At 53.2% G+C, this 18,710-nt stretch overlaps 1 protein-coding gene across 1 annotated transcript; it reads right to left on the bottom strand.

Moving 5' to 3' along the window:
• Positions 1–697: 697 nt before the first annotated feature.
• Positions 698–18,274, bottom strand: HJURP (Holliday junction recognition protein). Its single transcript, XM_040450340.1, has 11 exons — positions 18,184–18,274; positions 17,213–17,403; positions 16,906–17,109; positions 16,497–16,563; positions 13,413–13,468; positions 12,069–12,186; positions 9,602–9,663; positions 8,202–8,294; positions 7,298–7,376; positions 3,584–5,150; positions 698–979 (listed from the first exon to the last, which is right to left on the bottom strand). The coding sequence occupies exons 1-11, from the start codon at positions 18,272–18,274 to the stop codon at positions 940–942; spliced, it is 2,568 nt and encodes an 855-aa protein (XP_040306274.1). The 3' UTR covers positions 698–939.
• Positions 18,275–18,710: the final 436 nt, after the last annotated feature.

The following is an 18,710-nucleotide window of genomic DNA, read 5'->3' as shown; positions in this document are numbered from 1 at the left end:
TCTATTTAAAAAAATTTTTTTAAGGCTTATTCATTTTTCAGAGACAGAGAGAGGCAGAGTGTGGGGGGGGAGGGGCAGAGAGAGAGGGAGACACAGGATCTAAAGCGGGCTCCGGGCTCTGAGCCGTCAGCACAGAGCCCGACGCAGGGCTCGAACTCAGACTGTGAGACCATGACCTGAGCCGCAGTGGGACGCTTCACTGACTGAGCCCCCCAGGCGCCCCTCTGACTTCGTATTTAAAGCAAGAAATCCACAACACACGGCAATACGTGGGCTGGCACACTGGCTGTCACTGTGTTCTGAATGTGTGAAATATTTTATTTAAAAAGTCACCACGGTACCCTATTAGAAGCAGTGGCAACGAGAACCACTAGCCACGAGGGGAGCCCTGTGGCGGCAAGAATCCCGGGACTGTCTGAGAACAGCACGTTTTCGGCTAAAAACATGAAGAGGTTAGGAATGGCCTGTCATGGGTGAGCTACTTTCAACTTGCTCCCTCCTAATACGGGAGAGAGCAGGTCCCTGGTTCTGAACCTAAACCGTGGCAGCTCTTTCCGCGAGGGCCATCGTCTCCAGGGCTCACACAGGTATCGGGGCAAATGCTCTCTACCTACAGGGAATAAAGAGCATTCTCAGGACATGTCTACAGTTTAAAAAGAACACATGAGAAAAACAGGTCTATAAAGGATCACACGAAAACTTTTAATTGAGCAACTTTATTCAAATAATTTCGACACCGAGAACTCAGAGTCATTTCAATGGGACCAATTTCACGGAAATTTGCTTTGAAGGGCAGGGAAGTGAATCCAAGTCTCACATATTCTTGAGGATTAAAACAAAAAACAAAAAACTCACACACAGAGTAAAGTAGAAGAGGGACAAAAGTCTAAAAGAAGTTGGTTATATACTTCTCCAGCTTTGAATTTTTCTAATACAAAATCACTTTTCTCTTCCATCTTGAAAGACGTGTTGTTCTTTCCTTTAGAAAAAGAAAAAAAAAGGGACAAGGGAAATGATTTCAGTACAATTCCACTAGAATTCCCAAGCCACCGAAAGCTGGACTGTTTTATATTTATTCCACTGCCTATATGTAAATATTGGTGGGTCCACTAGAGAAAATGCCACCACACTGAACAAACAGCGTAAGGGAGGTAAAGACTCACCCGAAGGCAATCCCCCTGGGCAGGCGGGTGAGCCAGTCGTTACGCCCACTGGCTTCAAATCCTGGCCCAGCCTCGAATGCGAGTGTGGACTCAGGAGTCCTGAGGCTTCAGCTACATTCGCTTATTTGTAACCTAAGACACAGAACCTGCCTGCTGGATGACAGCGATCTCATCAGAGGGGTCCTGTGCGGGTTAAGGCAGAAGGGTGTAAAGAAGGTTCCACACAGAAAGCACTCACACGTTAGCCATTCAAATTCCTTCTGTAGTCACAGCTCGGGAAGATTTGGTCCCTTCCCTTAAGACATTTATGATTTAAGTAGGGAGAGAAGAAAAATATGGAAATGGTTAAGTATGTTTGTATCACGGGATCAGACGGAACTGCGAAAGGCCCCCCGGGGCGGCCACCGCGACTTCTCAAATTCCAGGGGAGCCGGGAGGACCCCACGGAGGGCTGAGTTCTCCCCGTGCTTCACTGCTGGGCACACAAGGCATGGCTCATGGCCGTGACCTTGGTGTCTGCTCCACGTGGCCCTTGATGGGCAGGTGAATGAGAGGCGGGGGCGGGGCGGGGAGGGAGGTTCCCGAGGTGGGAAGCAGGGGTCGGGTGCAGCTGAGGCACAAGAGGGCGGGGGGCAGTGACCCCGCTGCGCTGGCCGGGCCAGCGGGCGGCCTGACCTGCCGGCAAACCTGGGGACAACGTGGGAAAGCCACAGAGGCGAGCCTGAGGGGCCTGACACATAGAGAACAGGTCAGGAGGGTGCGTGTGAGCCGGTGCAGGCCTAGACAAGCAGGGCCGGAGGGACAAGGGAGCTCTGACAGGTCGGGGCTGGGCCACCTCGGGCACGGCTCTCACTTGAGGAGCTGCCTTCGGTGAAAACCAACCCCCTCTCAGATGAGAAGGAAGGTCAGGTGTCCCCCAAGTGCCTGCCACGGTCCCCGAAAGCCTCAATCCCACAGGACTCGGAACGTGGCTCCGCGCTGCCCTGCAGGTGGCCTGGCCCGAGACGGGCGCAGGCAAGGAGCCGGAGGCCTGGACCAAAGGGGAAGAGCCGGCCACCCGGCAGACAGACGACTCGGCCCTCGGCGGGGCCTCCTGGGGCGCAGGCCACTCTCCCGGTCTGGGAGACTCCCCCACTTTGCTCCAGCTCCACATCGGGCCTCACCCGAGGTCCCTGACCTCAATCCTTGACCAGAAAGACCAATCACAAGGCAGGTCCGCTTCGCCTGACGAAGGCTACCTCGTGGTTAGGGCCGCAGGACGTGTGGTGCCTGCGGAGCCAGACTGCAGGCTGAGAAAACAGGGGCACTCGAAGACCGCGGAAGCGAGAGGACAAAGGACCGGACCACGATTCTGACCTTGATGAAGCGGTCAGCCAGCTTCAATGCCGGCTTCCTGGGCTCATTCGGGGGCGGGGGGTGGGGGGGGGGGCGTCTTCTCACCCAGCCCCATTTGTAGCCAAAGCACCCGCGGTTTTTGGAAATACCTGCCGAGAGGGGAGCCACGTGGGTCTGAAGGCTGAGAAGCGCGAGCGGGCAAAGGCAGGGCAGGAGCAATGCGGTCACTGAGGGGTGGGGACAGTGACAACTCAGGGCTCATCGGGGCTCATCTGGGAGAGGAACGCACCGTCCCCTGGGATGGGTCACAGGACAAACAGGCACAGGTGGAAAAGGAGAACACGGACACTCAGGGCAGAGGAGGCCCATCTGAACGACCGCCGAGGGGGCCGGCCATCCGCACGGGGAGAGGAGGGGAGAGGAAACCTCACCACCAATGCATTAAACCCCACACGTGCACCCGTCAGAAGAGCCGCATCATCCGGGACCCCGGCTCGTAGACCCACCAAGTGCGCGCTGGAAGGCCCGGAGCTCACGAGATGAAGTCTAACAGCCCGCGGTGACCCGTCCCACCTCACTGCCACTGGAGAAAGCAGAGTGGCGCTTGTACGTGCAAACCTGACCTCAGTGATCTGTGCAAACGCAAGTGTAGGCCGAGGTGGGACGGCCCAGGTGCACCTCAAAGCCCAGCACGGATACCGTGGCCCCGGCGGGCCGCTCCCGCTCCAGACCCACTAGGGAATCCAGAAGTACGAGGAAAGGCACTGCCTCCAGATCAGTTCTGCTCTACGACAGCTGTTTTCTGAGTGAGACCAGGAGAGGTCGAGAACGACAGTGTGACAAGGACAGACCGAGCCCTCCTGAGGCTTTTCAGAGAAGTCCCCTAAATGCATCCCAGGGGAAAACGTGTAAAACATTCCCTGTAAGGACATGTCCAGCCCCACCATGATGCATCTCACACAGGGACATGTGCTTGATATACATGCTGATTTCAGCGGAAAGAAAAGAATCTGGGAGAGGGTTTGGAAAATGAACACAGAAGCATCCTGTCGTAAAACACCCACGTTCAACGAACGGAAACGCACCTTTTTTTCTCAGCTGGGCTGTGAGGAGACGACCTCTCCCCCGGCCTTGGGATGGGCTGGCCCACCACTCTCGAGGAATCCTGGGAACTGGCCCACTGTCCACACAGCACAGAATCTGATAATCGGCGTCTCTTTGGAGGGGACCGATGGCCCCTAGCGGCAGTGAGCACAAGGCATGTTAATGGCTGAGCCTCGGTGGCGGTTAAGCGCAGTGGACGTTCTATGCTCTGCTGGGGTGACACCGACAGCTTTGGGGGACTTTGGAAGCCAGAGTCTGGGTTTAATTTTCCTAAGGTGCCTCTCTGATACTGAACTTCCAAACCTGCTTTATCTGGACATGCTCCAACGCGTAAAAGTGCCTTCGTTCGCGGAGGCGATTGTTGGCAATACTTTTGATGAAGCTTGTCAAATTTTTCTTTTATTTCCTTGTAACGATCTCGAACACAGCTTAGAGGCTGCATCCCTGCTACTGAAGTAGGTCTGTTGGGTGAGGCGGACTTTCTAAGTATTCCAAGACTATTGTTTCCCTGAAAAAGGAGTGTCTGCTCAGAGCGGCGTGGGCTCTGCACGGGGCTGGTCTCTGGAAGCGGGGGAGGGGAACCCCTTCTCTGCAGGCATCTCCCTGCTCCCCTGGCTCGATCGCCCAGCTCTTCAAAGGCCTCATTTAACCTCTTAGCTTCCGCTGTGCGGAAAGTTCCACTGAGCCTGCGGATTTCGAAGCCCTGGGGGCCACGAGGGCTCGCTGGACCACCCCTGTACACGTCCACGGCCGAGGATTCCGGGAGGGAAGTCAGGACGGGCTGCTTCCGGGGACTGGGGCAATACTCCTGATGAAGCTTATCAAATCTGATTTCAATTTCCCTGTAATGATTCCCTCGCTTGCCTGGGAGTATTCTTGGTCTGGAAACGATTTTTACAGGGGAAACTAACCATTTTAAGGCCTTGTATCTATTCTGATCCAGATGACACACTGCACGGGAGTCTCCATAAGGCAATGAAGAACGCCCCTGGGGTGTTAAACTCCTTAACTCCTTAAACTCTTTCCAACTGGGACCCCATTTAAGGACTTGGGGTTTGTTTACTTCGAGAAAAGCTTTGTCCAGTTTTAAACCCGTCTTCTGGCCAGAAGCGTCCAGTAGGTTCTCGCAATCTCTTAAGGCGCCCCTGTCCCTCCCTGGCCTGGCACGGACTGGGAGCCTCTCCTGGGAAGCCCTGTGAGGGCGCCTGCCGCCTCGGCAATGAGTCCTGTTCACTCTGCTCCTGGAGCATCTCCTCCTCGAGCTCCAGTTGTGAAGGACAAACGAGGTTTTGGTGGAGATGATACAGGACGGCTTTGCGCTCAGCAGCAGGCTCATTGAGTGCAGCATGCCTGCGTACAGGTCGCTGATGGTCACGTCACAGATGTTGTCGGGCTCGAAGGACAGGCTGCTTGAGAAGCTGTGCCCCCCGGTCCCTTGTAACGAGACACTGTCACTTCTAGGCACCACGGCCAGGTCTGCTGAGCAGGGGCGTGAAGCCGGCTTCACTGGGCCACCAGAACTCTCTCCGGACACACGGCCACGGCGTCCTGGAGGGAAACACACAGAGTAAAGTGTTACCGTTCAAGACGGTCCATCTGCAGAGACCACAGAACGAAAAGGGTGGATCGTGATGACAATTCAAAGAACAAGAGAAAAAACTCCACGAAAACGTGAGAATAGATTCTCCTCTGAGATTTCTTTCTAGTTATCAAACTCTAATTCCTACTTTCCACCCCAGCTTCCCCAAAGGGGTCTTCCTCCCCCATGTGATGGTTTACACGTTGGATGCCCTTTCCAAGTCTGATTAGAAACCCAACAATTACGCTGATTACCTGTGGGGACAGGTGACGGAGGCAGAGGACTCCTGAATATGCCTCTTCGTACAGCTTTGACCTTCACATCATGTTAAATGTTTTATAGATTTAAAAAATAAAATTAAACCGGGGTGCCTGGGTGGCTCAGTCTATGGAGCGTCCGACTTCAGCTCAGGTCATGATCTCACGGTTCGTGAGTTCAAGCCCCATGTCGGGCTCTGTGCTGACAGCTCGGAACCTGGAGCCTGCTTCCAATTTTGTATCCCTCTCTCTCTGTCCCTATCCCCCTCATGCTCTGTCTCTTTCTCTCAAAAATTAATAAATGTTAAAAAAAAATGTAAATAAATAAATTAAATTAAACCAACAAGGATAAGGAGAACTCTAGAAGTGAATAGAAAAAAAAAAGAAAAAAGAAAAAAAAAGAACCCAAGTGCGTATCGAAGTGATGACAACGGAAAGAGAAAAAAGGATCTGAGTGACTTTGAACACAATCCTCTGAACGTGCACCCTTGGTGGGATACTGTCTGATCATCCAAGAGCTGCTCAGGACTCCTGAACCTTCTTCAGCAGACTGGCAAGCATGTGGCAGCAGGGGCCGTGGTTCCGAAATCAGTCTGCACTGCACAACGAACCTAATGAGTGCAGGACTTTGGTGCTGGCAACACCTGTGGGGTCAAGGTCATGGTGGGGGGACAAAGTGCTCAAAAACAGACAGGACAGGCAGGCCAGAGGTCAGGGAAGCCAGCATGAAGGGCTCCTGCAGGCTGATCTGGGACAACTGGGCATCAGTGGCTACTAATATGTGAATTAAAAAAAAACAAACAAAACCCATGGGTTCTTATTGATTCTAGAAAAAAATTGTTTTTAAAAAGTGAAAGCATGTGGGAATAAAGGAAGGAACAGAATTAGGGCACGAAGGGACTCGCCATTTGCTTATGGAAGGATGCCAACAGGCGCACACGGAAGGAACGGCCAAGCCAGGGAAGGGTTTGCGGGCGGGGACGCAGGCGGGAGTCGTGGCCTGGCGCCAAAGCCTCGGGGTGGGGTTTGCGGGGACCCAGGCGACAGGCACCTGCAGACGATGCCAAGGAAAGGGCACTTCTGTAGTGAGAAACCTAGCAGGTCCTTCCTTAGCTAAGTGGCCAGGCTCATGCGTCACCAACAACGGGACAGAGTGACGTGATGTCCTGAGAGAACACACCGTCGCCTGGGCAGCATTTTTGCCAAAAGTGTTTAACATGCACTTAACCTTAGAGGAAACCACCAGAGAAGTAAATTGAGGGACGTGCTGCAACACTACCAGTGGCCGGGACTATTCAGGAAAGTTGTGATAGGAAGGTGCCCACAGAGACAGCGCTTGGCGAGATTTCTGGACTGCGCTGCGGGAAACGACTAGGCCCTGGCATGTGCCCCGCCCGCCGCAGCCGCGTCCCTGGGCCCAGGAGACCTGCAAGCACTTAAGGAGAACACGTATGTGACTGCAGATGACGTGCATGGTGTGCGCATGTCCGTGTGTGCACGTGCGGGGGTGCTGTGTGCGTGTGCGTGGGCGCTGGGTGTGCAGGGGACGGAGAAGCAACTGTGACAACAGGCTGATTGTCAAATAAACGCGAGCAGAGGGTGTAGGAATCCTGTGTTTCCGGAGAGTCAAAAACTTTCACCGCAGTAGGTTGGGCTGAAGAGCTAACCAGCAATTAGCGCGCTGGAGTCCCAGAGGAAACAAGCAGTTTGCCGACTACACAGGAGGCTTTCGCCTGTTAGGTGCTGGTGTCTCGAACAGTTTATGTCAAGCACACGAGAGGGTGCCCAGCGGTAGGGGCGCCGCGACTCTGCCAACAGCGATCGGGAGGCGGTTCATGCAGTTTCTGTGTCGCACTTACCAGGGGCAGGCCCGGCAGGCGAGGCCAGGGGAGGGGTCAGTGTCACGCATGCGTCCTCTCCACCTCCGTCACCAGTACACTGAAAACGAAGCCGGCGATGTGAACACGTGTCGACTCTGGGCACCCTCAGATGCCCCCCGCCGCAGTGCCGAGCCCCGCGGGTTGGTGAGGTCGGCTGCTCCTCCCCGACGCAGCGGCCGAGGCCTCCGGCAATGGTGGGGGGAGGTGTCAGTAACCTCTGGGAACTTGGCCCACGTGACCTCCAGGCTACTCCCTCCCCCCCCCCCCTCCCGGGATGCCCTCCTGCTGCTCCAGGTTAAAGGGAAAGGCCATTCCCGGTACCCCCACCAAATCAACGGGCCTCAGACACCGCATCCTCGCCGGTCAGCAGCACAGTAAGGAAACGTCTATGCTCCTGTTTGCTGCCTTTGAGATAAAGTAGTCAGTCATCCCACAACGAGTACCTCCTACTTATGTGACATGAAGATGTTTTCTTTATGGGAAGACGTGACAGAAACTAGGGTTGGCACCCTTGCTCTGTCGGTCACGCTCTGGGAGCCCCCACGCGCTCCACAGCAAGGTGACCGTGGACAGGGTGGAAGTGGGGAGAAGTGGGGCGGTGGGAGCAATCCCTTCCCCAGGGGGTGGGGCCCCCTACGTTTCTGTGAGTGCCCCCCCACCCAGAACAGTGGGCGACGGAGGGCGCACCCCACGGGTCTCCCTGATCGCCCCCACCAGGTGAGCGTCCGTCTGCAAGCCTGGGAGGGAACCAGTTGGGGAGCAATTGCTCCAAAGGCTCCTTACGGGCCCCACGGAGAGCGAACCAAAACCTGATTAACCCACCTCGGTGTATCACTAGGTTATGATTCAATTATACGAAGACACATCCTGGGAAACACATTACCTCTAAACACCCTTCATCCTGTAGCAATATATCCACTTGGGTCAAGTACTTCCTTCGTAATTCATTTTTCAAAGGGCTCCAGGGCTCTGCAGGCTGACACAAGAGAGAATCAGTGTTCTTGAGAGCTTTTGGGTCCGGATGAGCTCTCAGATTCTCGAGCTAGCTGGCAAGTTCATTAATTACACGTAGGTAAATGAAGCCCCTCGAAGTCATTTTTCACTCCTCGCTGTTAGCCCCTCTGAAAATCCACCTGACCCAGAAACCCAACTTTAGATAATTCATCCAGTGGCAACAATCCCAAAGTAAAAAGACAAAAGACCCCCCAAAACACAAAAACCACCCACATAAGCCTGTTGGGAGGTGTGTGATGGCATTGCTAGGGAACAATTCAAAACCATCTGAATATTCTTGGGTGAGTTCAGGACTCAACTATTAGAATTAGTCCCAATCAGTGTGCTCACAGGAAAGGACATTCAGCACTCTGGCTCAGGAGGCAGGCCCCCCATTCCCTTCCTGCCCACGCCCTGGGGACGGGGGGTCTTGACCCTCACTCTCTGCACCTCAGCGGCTGCAGACCAGGGATAACACACACGTACACTGTTCAGGAAGTTCTTTACATCTGGGGCCACCTAGCCCTGCACCACCGCCCCCCCGTAATGCTCCAAAACGTACAGCCTTCCCCCCGGACCCCTGTCACTACCTTATTTAGTTAGACGCCACAGGTCACACATTGGGTGTTTGGGCAAATTCTTCACAAAAAGAGCAGTTTTCGAGAAAAGCCACACACAACAGCCATTCTAGCATCTGACTCTGGGGCCAGGAAAGACCCCCAGCAGACTGTGTTCTTTGTGTATTCCCGTGCATCCCACTGGAAGGAAGGGGAGATGAGACCCAGTCGGGGGAAGAGGAGACAGGTGGTTCCCGGGACCAGGGGGGCACCCTGGGAGACACAGAACAATGGCCTGATCTCGTGACCTCGTGGACTAAATGGGCTTCCAAGGGCTGACCTGGAAATACTTCCTAGAAACACCGTCCTTATGACATTGTCTCTTCGGGCAAAGACCAACTTAGAGCCTAACTTTCAACACAGCGTGCTCGATCAAGGGTACTGGGCACACCGTGAACTGTGACTGTTCTGTCTGCACAGGGAACACCACCCGACATATATGTGAGTTCAGGAAATCCGGCTTGAACCGGGGGCAGTAAGGGCTGCCACGCGCCAGATGGAAGGAGGCCCCTGCTGCCTTGAGGGATGTGAAGGGAGGACCAGAGACGGGAGGGGTGGTGTCAGCAAAGGGTGAGCCTCCCAAGAGGATTTCAAAAAAGACACCGGAAATGAGGACACACACACGCACCCCAAGCCCTGGCTCGGTCCCTTCGTCACAAAGGGCAGGTCTTACCATGAAGGCCCCAGCAGCTACATCTTCCGGACACAAAGACACATCATCACCGCTTTTTGAATCTAAAAGCAAAAAAAAAGGAAATCTCAATCAGAATTTTATTTATTAAAGTATTTTTAAATTTTTATTTATTTTTGAGAGAGAGAGAGAGAGAGAGACAGAATGTGAGTGAGGGAGGGGCAGAGAGGGAGACACAGAATCCGGAGCAGGTTCCAGACTCTGAGCTGTTAGCACAGAGCCCAACGCGGGGCTCGAACTCACGAACCGTGAGATCATGACCTGAGCTGAAGTCGGACGCTTAACCAACTAAACCCGCAGGCACCCCAAGAATTTTAAAGAAAGCTTGTGTTTTCCTCTCAAGAATAGTTTTTACACCCCTCGAGTATGTTCTAGGACGCTCCCTTTAATAAGGACACAGCCATCTGTCGCTGTCCTGATTATCAGTAATGCAACAAATGCATCAGAACAGGAACACGCCTCAGGGGGTAGAGGCCAGAGAAGCAGCTTTCTGTCACGTTGAGCTCCTTCGGTGGCTTCTGGTCCTCGGAGCTGGGTGGCTCTAGCCCAGCACCGTCCCAGTCTGTGATGGCAGAAAGTTCCCTACCTGCCGCCCGGTATGGCAGCCACCGGCCACATGTGGCTCGTGAGGCACAGAAATAAAATTTTCCATTTGATTTAACTTTCAGTTCCTCTGACTCACCACAGGAGGCTGGAGCCATCTCACTGGACAGTGCAGCTCTAGGATAAACATTTCTATTTATTTTGAGCAGTCCAGAAACTCACGGACCTAAGGATCTGTGGGGCCAAAATCTTGATCAACACCAGTCAACAGATAACACCTGTGAATAAACACCTTCCTTAAGGTCTAATTCTACCCTGAATGACCGCCAGTTTTCCCTGTGGGACTCAACCCATTTTACAGACGGCTAGAGCAGGCAAGGTGCCGGACGAGGGCTGGGGAGAGCGGACAGAGGCTGCAGGTCAGGGCCGGCAGGAGATGGGGGTTCAGGACCAGTTACAAACCTGTCTACCCAGCTGGCTAACTGCTACCAGGAGGAGAGCCGGTGTAGACAGCTTGGGTGAAAGTGGGGGAGGTCTGTTCTGATGGCAGGTGTCAGCAGGGGCGGGGCTGGTACCGTGGGGGTGCGGTGGGACACGGGGGCAGAGCCGCACAAGGGACAGTGGGAGGCAAAGGCACAGGAGGGGGACGTCTTGGGTATGAGGAGGGCAGGAGGGGCTGGGTGTCTGGCTCATTGTACAGGGAAGACGGTGGTAGGCCTTGAGCCAATAGGAATCCTGCTAGGTTGACCTTTCCAGTTTAGATTTGCCGAGTTTAGACAAAGTCTTCAAGAAGAGAGGCTGACAGGCAGCAAACACATGCAGACTGGGTCTGGGATGGGGGTTCCGCCAGAGTGAGGGGCTCAGACCAATCTCAAGAAAGGGCATCCAGTGGAGAGGGGAGTTAAGAGGGGCTGGGAAGGAAGAAAACCCAGCGGGCACAGGGCCACAGGCCAATTACAGGATTTCCAGAAGCTCCAAATGCCACCAACAGGGCAATGGGATAGAAGCCACAGAATGCCAGTGGGAGTCGCCAATGGGGGAGGCTGGGACCACGGAGAGTTACGCCTTCCCGATGGAGCCCGGAGCCTGCACAGAACTGGCAGAAGAGAGCGTAGCAGTGGAGCAGAGCATCGGCTGTAAGTTTGTTCGAGAAGGGAAGTGACCCATGGCAGGTGGCTACAGAGGGATACGGAACCGGGAGAGCCGTGAACTCTGTTCCATGTGCTTAAGGTGGAACCTGAGCACGTTCAAACAGATGCATCCAGGGCAGACAGAGACACCAGAGAGAGAAAGATGGTGATGACGGACTCCCCGGAAAACAGGCTGGCTTGGGGTTTGGGCAACAAAACGTTCTGTAGAAGTCAGCAGTTCAGGGGTGCCTGGGGGGGCTCAGTCGGTTAAGCTTCCGACTTCAGCTCAGGTCATGATCTCACAGTTTGGGAGTTTGAGCCCCATGTCGGGTTCTGCGCTGACGGCTCGGAGCCTGGCGCCTGCTTCGGATTCTGTGTCTCCCTCTCTCTCTGCCCCTCCCCTGCTCGTGCTCTCTCTGTCTCCCAAAAACAAATAAATGTAAAAAAAAAAAGTCAGCAGTTCAAACACGGCCTGCACGGCAAATCTGGCGTTTCATTATATTTTTGACATTAATTTTTTTACGGAGGGGTAATAAGTTAAAAACTGATGGGAGGGCGTATGTCCATTACTCAAGAACGCTTGAGCACTGTTTCTGTGTAGGCGCCACGGACGTAACAGCAAGACAACTCCTTTGGGGAGTGCAGACAGGCACTTTAAGATGCTCCCACTTTTAAAAAAGCCTTGCAAAAAGTCATCTTGAGGAATCTGGGCTTTAAATGCCATCACAGGGACGCATGTCCCTGCCAACCCCAATTCCTAGCGCAGGGACACTCACCCACTCCCAGGACTCGTGTGCTGGGCTCAGGAAGCGCCAGACCTCGGGCTTCGGCTTCCGCGGGGTCACCGCCGCTCCTGCTGTCTGGGGCATCCTCGAAAGTCTTCACCGGGGAGTCCTCGAAAGCATAGAAGTGGATAAAGACACGCTTGATTCAGTGAGAACACATTTCAAGCCACCGTAACAAACCTACACTCCTTCCTTTAGCATATGAGAGAGCAGGGGTCTCATAGGCCTCTCTTCTGGTACAGTTTGTGAGTTTGAGTCCTGTATCGGGCTGTCAGTGCAGGGCCTGCTTTGGATCCTCTGTCCCAGCTCCTCTCTCCCTGTCTCTCCCCTCGTTCTCTCTCTCAAAAATTAAAGATTAAAAACTAATAAATAAATAAGTAAATAAGTGTGACTGAATTATACAACGGATGATGAAAAGAAATGATCACAGTGTATAGTATGTAAAGAAGAAGGGGTAAAAATATGTGTATTATAGGCGGGAATTACATTATACGAAAATATCATCAGTGACTATGGGAGTCAGGTTGATTTTAATGGTTGTATGTATTTCTAATGTTTGTACGACCAAACGTATTATGGGTGTGATTCAAATAATCAGGAAGAAATTTTATTTCAGAACTGCTGTTCCTTGCTTTGGAACGCTAACCCTGACGTTTTCGTTCTGGGGTACAGGCTTCTGGGCTGGGAGGCAGTCGTTAAGGGAATTCTAGACATCCCTGCAAAAAAATGACGGTAGCAAGACTCTGTGGGTCTCCCAGAAGGCGGGCAGGCTGTATCGGCACCTCCCGTGAACATACCAGGCCGAGATGCCCCAGCATCAGTGGATGCATCTGGGAGAAACCACACAGTGTTTTGGAAAACAGCTCCATGCGGAAAGAAGCGTGACCCTGTACCCTCTCCCTATTCTCTTCCCCTTGCAGAAGAGAAAGGAGGCATGTTTCTTTCCTCAAAGGAACTGGGTTGGGGCTTTTCTGTAAAGGACCCAACAAACTAAGCTCACAGATGCAGCTAAGTCTGGGGCAGGGGCAGGGGCAGCTTTCTCCCACTGGCCAGCCCTGCATGTGGGGCTGTTGTCAAGAACCCCTTGGCCTACAGCAGAGGAAGCGGGGCAGAAAGGGCTTAAATATCAACGCAGCTCCTCCTGCTACCTGACGAGCAACAGGAGAAAAACTTCTCAGCAAATCCTTAGAGGAAAAGGGGGGAGTTCAGGTGAGAAAGACCTAGAACAGAAGCCCCATGGCGACCTCGGTGCAGTCACAGCTAACCTACGCCTTTATTCACATCGATATTCCCGCACGGCAGCACATGGCAGCAATAAAAACGGACATTAAATACCTGGATTTGTTCTTTGTTTTTCTCCTTTACTAGTCCTCCACCCCAAATTCTCAATCCTTCAGAAAAGAAATGAGAGAAAAGTTACCGCTTAAACAATCCTGACCGCTGAGTGTCTGTTCAGTCCGCATTCAGAGAAAACCAACGTGATGGGCCAGAGAAAGACGTGATCTACGGAAACCAAGCCACGATCCTGATACCTGTTGTTTCTCATCTTTGTGAGGCTGGAAGTCTTTTTTTTTTAAATTAAGATTAGGGGCGCCTGGGTGGCTCAGTCGGTTGAGCGTCCGACTTCGGCTCAGGTCATGATCTCGCGGTCTGTAGGTTCGAGCCCCGCGTCGGACTCTGTGCTGACGGCCTGGAGCCTGTTTCGGATTCTGTGTCCCCCTCTCTCTCTGACCCTCCCCCGTTTGTGCTCTGTCTCTGTCTCAAAAAAATAAATAAACGTTAAAAAAATTTTTTTAAATTAAGATTAGACAGGGGCTCCTGGGTGGCTCAGTCGGTTAAGCATCCAATTTTGGCTCAGGCCGTGATCTCGCGGTCCGTGAGTTCGAGCCCTGCGTCGGGCTCTGTGCTGACAGCTCAGAGCCTGGAGCCTGCTTTGGATTCTGTGTCTCCCTCTCCCTCTGCCCCTCCCCTGCTCACGCTCTGACTCTCTCTGTCTTTCAATAGTGAATAAACGTTAAAAAAAAAACTAAGATTAGACAGAAATCTGTCATTAATGGAAATCTCCTACCTAGGAGGCAGATTATCCAATTCCGTCATTAAGCCACAGAGTTAAGCAGAAACAAGGAACACATGTGCCAAGTGCTGTACTCAAAATATATTTATTGAGAGCAATCTATATACTATGTATAGACTGGAAGCACTTTCTGAGGGCAATCTAGATGTCTAGAACAGAGCCTAAACACAGGGTAAACACGGAGATTAGGAGTCCTGCCCCTTACTCGTTAGCAGAATGGGGGCAAGAATACTTAATCTCTCCCTAAACCTCCATTTGCCCCCAGGTAAATTCAAGTGAACAAGAAGGGATCCTTGGGTTGAGATGGTTGCCAACGAGGACACTAGCAAACGTTCACACACGGTGCTTACAATGCTCCAGGCTCTATTCTAAACACTTTCCAAGTACACCTCATTCAGTGTCTACAACTCACCTGTACAGAACTCCTACTTTCCAAGTTTGCTGGCCAGACAGAGACACAGAGGCAAGAAGTAGGTCCAGCAACCAGCCCGGGCTGCTCAGCCACGTGGTGGAGCCAGGCTGGGAACCCAGGGGAGTGACTCTCTGTGTTCCTGGCCACTGTGCCCTGTGGCCTTTCTGGAACAGAGTGACGCGGAGCAAATGTGCTCCGTCAGGTCAAGGCTTTGCCAATTTGGCTAAGTGACATGGGGCTGTTTCTTGTTTGCTGCATCCTCTGCTAGGAAACCATGATCCTAAGGACAGCACCTACCCCAAAGGGCTGTTAAGAATCAAAAACACAAGACTCTCAGAAGCAAAGGGCACACCTTAGCTATCCACACATGCGAACAACTATTCCTCCCCTCCTGTCCTCGTCATAATCGGTGTGGGAGTGTTAGCTCCGATCTACACCCCACGGCGTTGCCTTAAATTGGGAGTTTATGCTACAAGGGTGGTCAGCTAACCCTAATCATGGTGGCGCTCCCCTGAGTACCTCTCCAGGCTGAGCAACAGGACAGAGGAACTGTACTATCAGCAGCCGGGAGCTCGTTAGACCTATTCAATCTGCACCCAGCACCGATGCCAGAGGCCTCAGGGATCCGTTTTAACAGGGTGTTCTCATTAAGCCGGAGTCAGAAGTGAGTTTCAGCAGTGAAGTTAGTGGTATTCTAGATATGTGGAGTGGCCAGACCACTCCTTGCGTAAACAGCGCATCAGAACATAGTGAATGAAGCCTGTGGATGGCACCCTGGGAACGATTCCTACCCAGCCCTGGGTCCTGCCTTCGGGTTAGATTTGTCATTGCCTAATGAGACCAGAGAGTAACAGAGGCCTGGAGCTGGACTATCTTAGCTTCTGTCTTCACAAACTTTTCACCCAAGGTGTGGCTGGGTCAGCTAAAAATGCAGAGAGCTAAAACTTTATTTAACTTCAGAAGCAGATCTTATGAAGCTTTTAGTGCCTGTCTGTCCAATGCAGGGCAGAACTGGATCTGAGATCTGCCTTCATTAGCAGGTCCTAATGAGTTGGTAATAAGACAGAGGGGGAGGAACTGACATCACCCAGTGCAAACTTTCTTCACCCAGCTACCAAAGAGAATCCAGGAGATTTAAGTCAGCTTACAACATCAACCACTGAATGGAATGGCTCCTTCTCCCTATATTCAGGTCAAGTTCCAAGTACTCAGAATCTCAAGGAGGACAGCTAATACTCCAAGTCAAACAGGTCAAAAAATAGTCAATAAGAGTGATTACAAGAGCCGGGCCTTGTTCCAAGAGCTTCACAAGGAGCTCCTGTAACTTACAACATCCCCATCAAGTAGATTATTACCATTTTCCCATTTGACAGGTGAAGAAACAGAGGCACAGCCTTGGCTGTTAAAGCAACCAGCCCACAGGGTGCCTCGGGTGGCTCAGCTGGTTAAGTGTCCGACCTTGGCCCAGGTCATGATCTCCCGGCTTGTGAGTCTGAGCCCCGTGTCGGGCTCTGTGCTGATGGCTCAGAGCCTGGAGCCTGCTTGGGATTCTGGGTCTCCCCTCCCTCTCTGTCCCTCCCCCTGCTGGCACTCTGTCTCTCTCTCTCTCAAAAATAAACTTAGAAAAAAATTACAACCCCCCCCCCCCCCCCCCCCCAAAACCAAAAATCATCCCAACCGGCCCAGACCGACAGGGTCAGACAGGGGGTATTTTTAACCAGCGTGTGTCTATGGATCTGCAGAATTCTGTTTTTAATAGGTAATTTAAAAAAGAAGTAATTTATAGGCTCAAGGGAACTAGGAATGTTTTAGTTCTTATTAGGCGGACAAAATTTTCACAAGAGAGCAGGGATAGCATTTCAAACTCCGGGACGAAACTATCCTGTTCACACTCTGAACTGTACACATTCAGAAGGGGGGGATGACTCCGTACCCTGGGGTGTCTCATAGGTCAGCGTGGACATCTGCACCAGCGGGGCATCCTCGAAGGGCTGGTTGTACTGCGGGAGAGAAAGGGGCATCCCCTCAGCTCCGAGGGCCGCGAGGAGGCCCTGACCCGGCTGAGGAGGCGCCAGCACAAGGCTGGAAGTCTGCAGGACCCCCCCCAAACCCGCCCGCCTCCCTCTCGCCCCCAAACCACCTCCCCTGTCTACCCCAGCGCCCCCAATCCCGCTGCCTCCTCTCCACCCCCTCTCCCCTCCCCTTCCCACCCCGCTTCCCCACCTTCGGCCCCGCGCTCGGCCGCCTCCACCCTTACCCCAGCCCCCAGCCCCGTTTTTCCCCTTCCCCATCGCGCCCGGCCTCCCCGACTCCAGCGGGCCGGTTGGGGGGCGGGGCCCTACCTTTTCTATCAGCCGCTGCATGCGCGTCTGGAAGCGGCGGCGGCTGTCCCGGAGCTGCCACAGCAGCGCGTCCTCCCCCAGGGGCTCGCCCTCCATGGCTCGACGAGACCCACACCCGACTCCAGCGGCAAGACGTACCGCGGCCCCTTCGGCGCCCCGGTTCAAATAGCGACGCCCGCCCCCTCTGCTTGCCCTTCCGGCTTTCTATTGGCTGGCGAGGAGAGGCCGGGCGCTGATTGGGCCTTTCAAACGCGTGGCGCATCTTACTCCCGGCCAATCCGCGGCCGAGCTTCTGCCCCCGCCCCACCCGGGCCCGGCCCGGCCGCGGGGAGGAGGCGGTGGCGGGAGCGGGAGGTGTCCGCCACGGCGCATGGCTTAGGGCGATGGCCCGGTGGAACCGGCTACCGGTTGCGTTCCCGTTAATCGGCAGCGCCACTCGAGAACCCTGTGGAATTATGGGATTCCTCCGTTGTGCACCTGAGATGACTGGGTGACTTGCTGGGGGGCGGGGGTCTCGCGTCAGTGTGAGGGCCGCTCTCACCCAGATGTTACCTGGCCAGTTTCCTCCCCTGGCCCCGCTCCAGGCCCGAAGCAGTTACGACCCCGGGGCGGGGGAGGGAGGGTGCCCAAGAAAGACACCGCCAAATTACCAATGCAAAAGGAGGAGGGAAATGACCATACGTTTAGGAAGCAATGCCATAAATGTTATCGAATCCAGGAAAATAAAATATTTTTATTAGAGCACCCGAACACATAAAGCAAATATTAACAGACCTGAAGGGAGAAAGACACAGCAGTACAATAATAGAGGACTTTAATATTCCACTCACATCAATGCATATACCATCCAGACGCACATCAATAAGGAAACATTGGCCTGCGTGAAGTGTTAGATCAGAAGGATTTGGATACATACAAACAAAACATTCCATCCAAAAGCAACAATACACATTCTTCTCAAGTGCCCCTGGAACATTCTCTAGGACAGATGGTGTGTTAGGGCACAAAACTAGTCTTAATAAATTCAAGAAGATTGAAATCATCATCTTTTCTTAATCACTGAAACTAGTAATCGATCACATGAAGAACACTGGAACATTCATAACTTTGAGCACCATTAGGTCCCTTGGATGGACTCTTCACGTCCTCTCAGCCTGCACCCCAATCCTATCAGGCCATTGGGTAGATATTACGGGAGAAGTAGGGGGTGAGAACGGTGGGGCACGTGGAGTGTAAGCGTCCAGGGAATATATCGTGAAGGGCACAGAGATGTGCTACCTGGATCTGCCTTCAAGATGCCCGGGCTGCTGGAGGGCTGTCCACAGGTGCTTTCAGGAATCGCCTTGGTTGCAGAGAGCCCACGATCCATGGTGTGCAGCCCCAGGGTGGCCTAAATCCGCTGAGAGCTCTAGGGGGGGTATATGAGGGCTGGGCCTCCATGTCAAGCGGAGGGCGGCCCTGATGATTCATTCCAGCTCCTGAGCTCTCCATGGGATCAGTGGAGGCAACGCGTCCCCTCTTGATTTGTCCCCTCCCTTCCACAGGTGTCAATGGTGAGGGCACCTCCTAACAAACACCCTGCACCCTAACTCGGTCTTCCAGTGTGATCTCTGGAGGACCTTGATGCAAGCGGCCACTGAATCTACACATTGTTTCTCACTTTTCTGATTTTCACAACTAGGCTGCGTTTTCTCCCTCTCCCTCCCTTGGGAGTGTTCAGAAATTTAACATGCTGTTCCCTCAACTCTATGTTTCCACGCAAGTTAGTTTCAAACATTTAACTTACCACATGCAGAGATTTGAGA

Source organism: Herpailurus yagouaroundi, unplaced genomic scaffold (genome assembly GCF_014898765.1).
Source record: "Herpailurus yagouaroundi ecotype Mexico unplaced genomic scaffold, PumYag 202, whole genome shotgun sequence".
NCBI lineage: Eukaryota > Metazoa > Chordata > Mammalia > Carnivora > Felidae > Herpailurus > Herpailurus yagouaroundi.
This window is presented reverse-complemented; position numbering and strand designations above follow the sequence as displayed.

What these genes read in the sequence shown, in the direction of transcription:
- HJURP (XM_040450340.1), bottom strand. Translation starts at nt 18,274, where the DNA reads ATGGATCGTGGGCTCTCTGCAACCAAGGCGATTCCTGAAAGCACCTGT. An exon ending in CACACGAGTCCTGGGAGTGG is followed by an intron (nt 9,664 to 12,068) that starts GTGAGTGTCCCT and finishes TTTTGCTTTTAG; the next exon opens with ATTCAAAAAGCGGTGATGAT. An exon ending in AGCCCAGCTGAGAAAAAAAG is followed by an intron (nt 980 to 3,583) that starts GTGCGTTTCCGT and finishes CTTTTTCTAAAG; the next exon opens with GAAAGAACAACACGTCTTTC.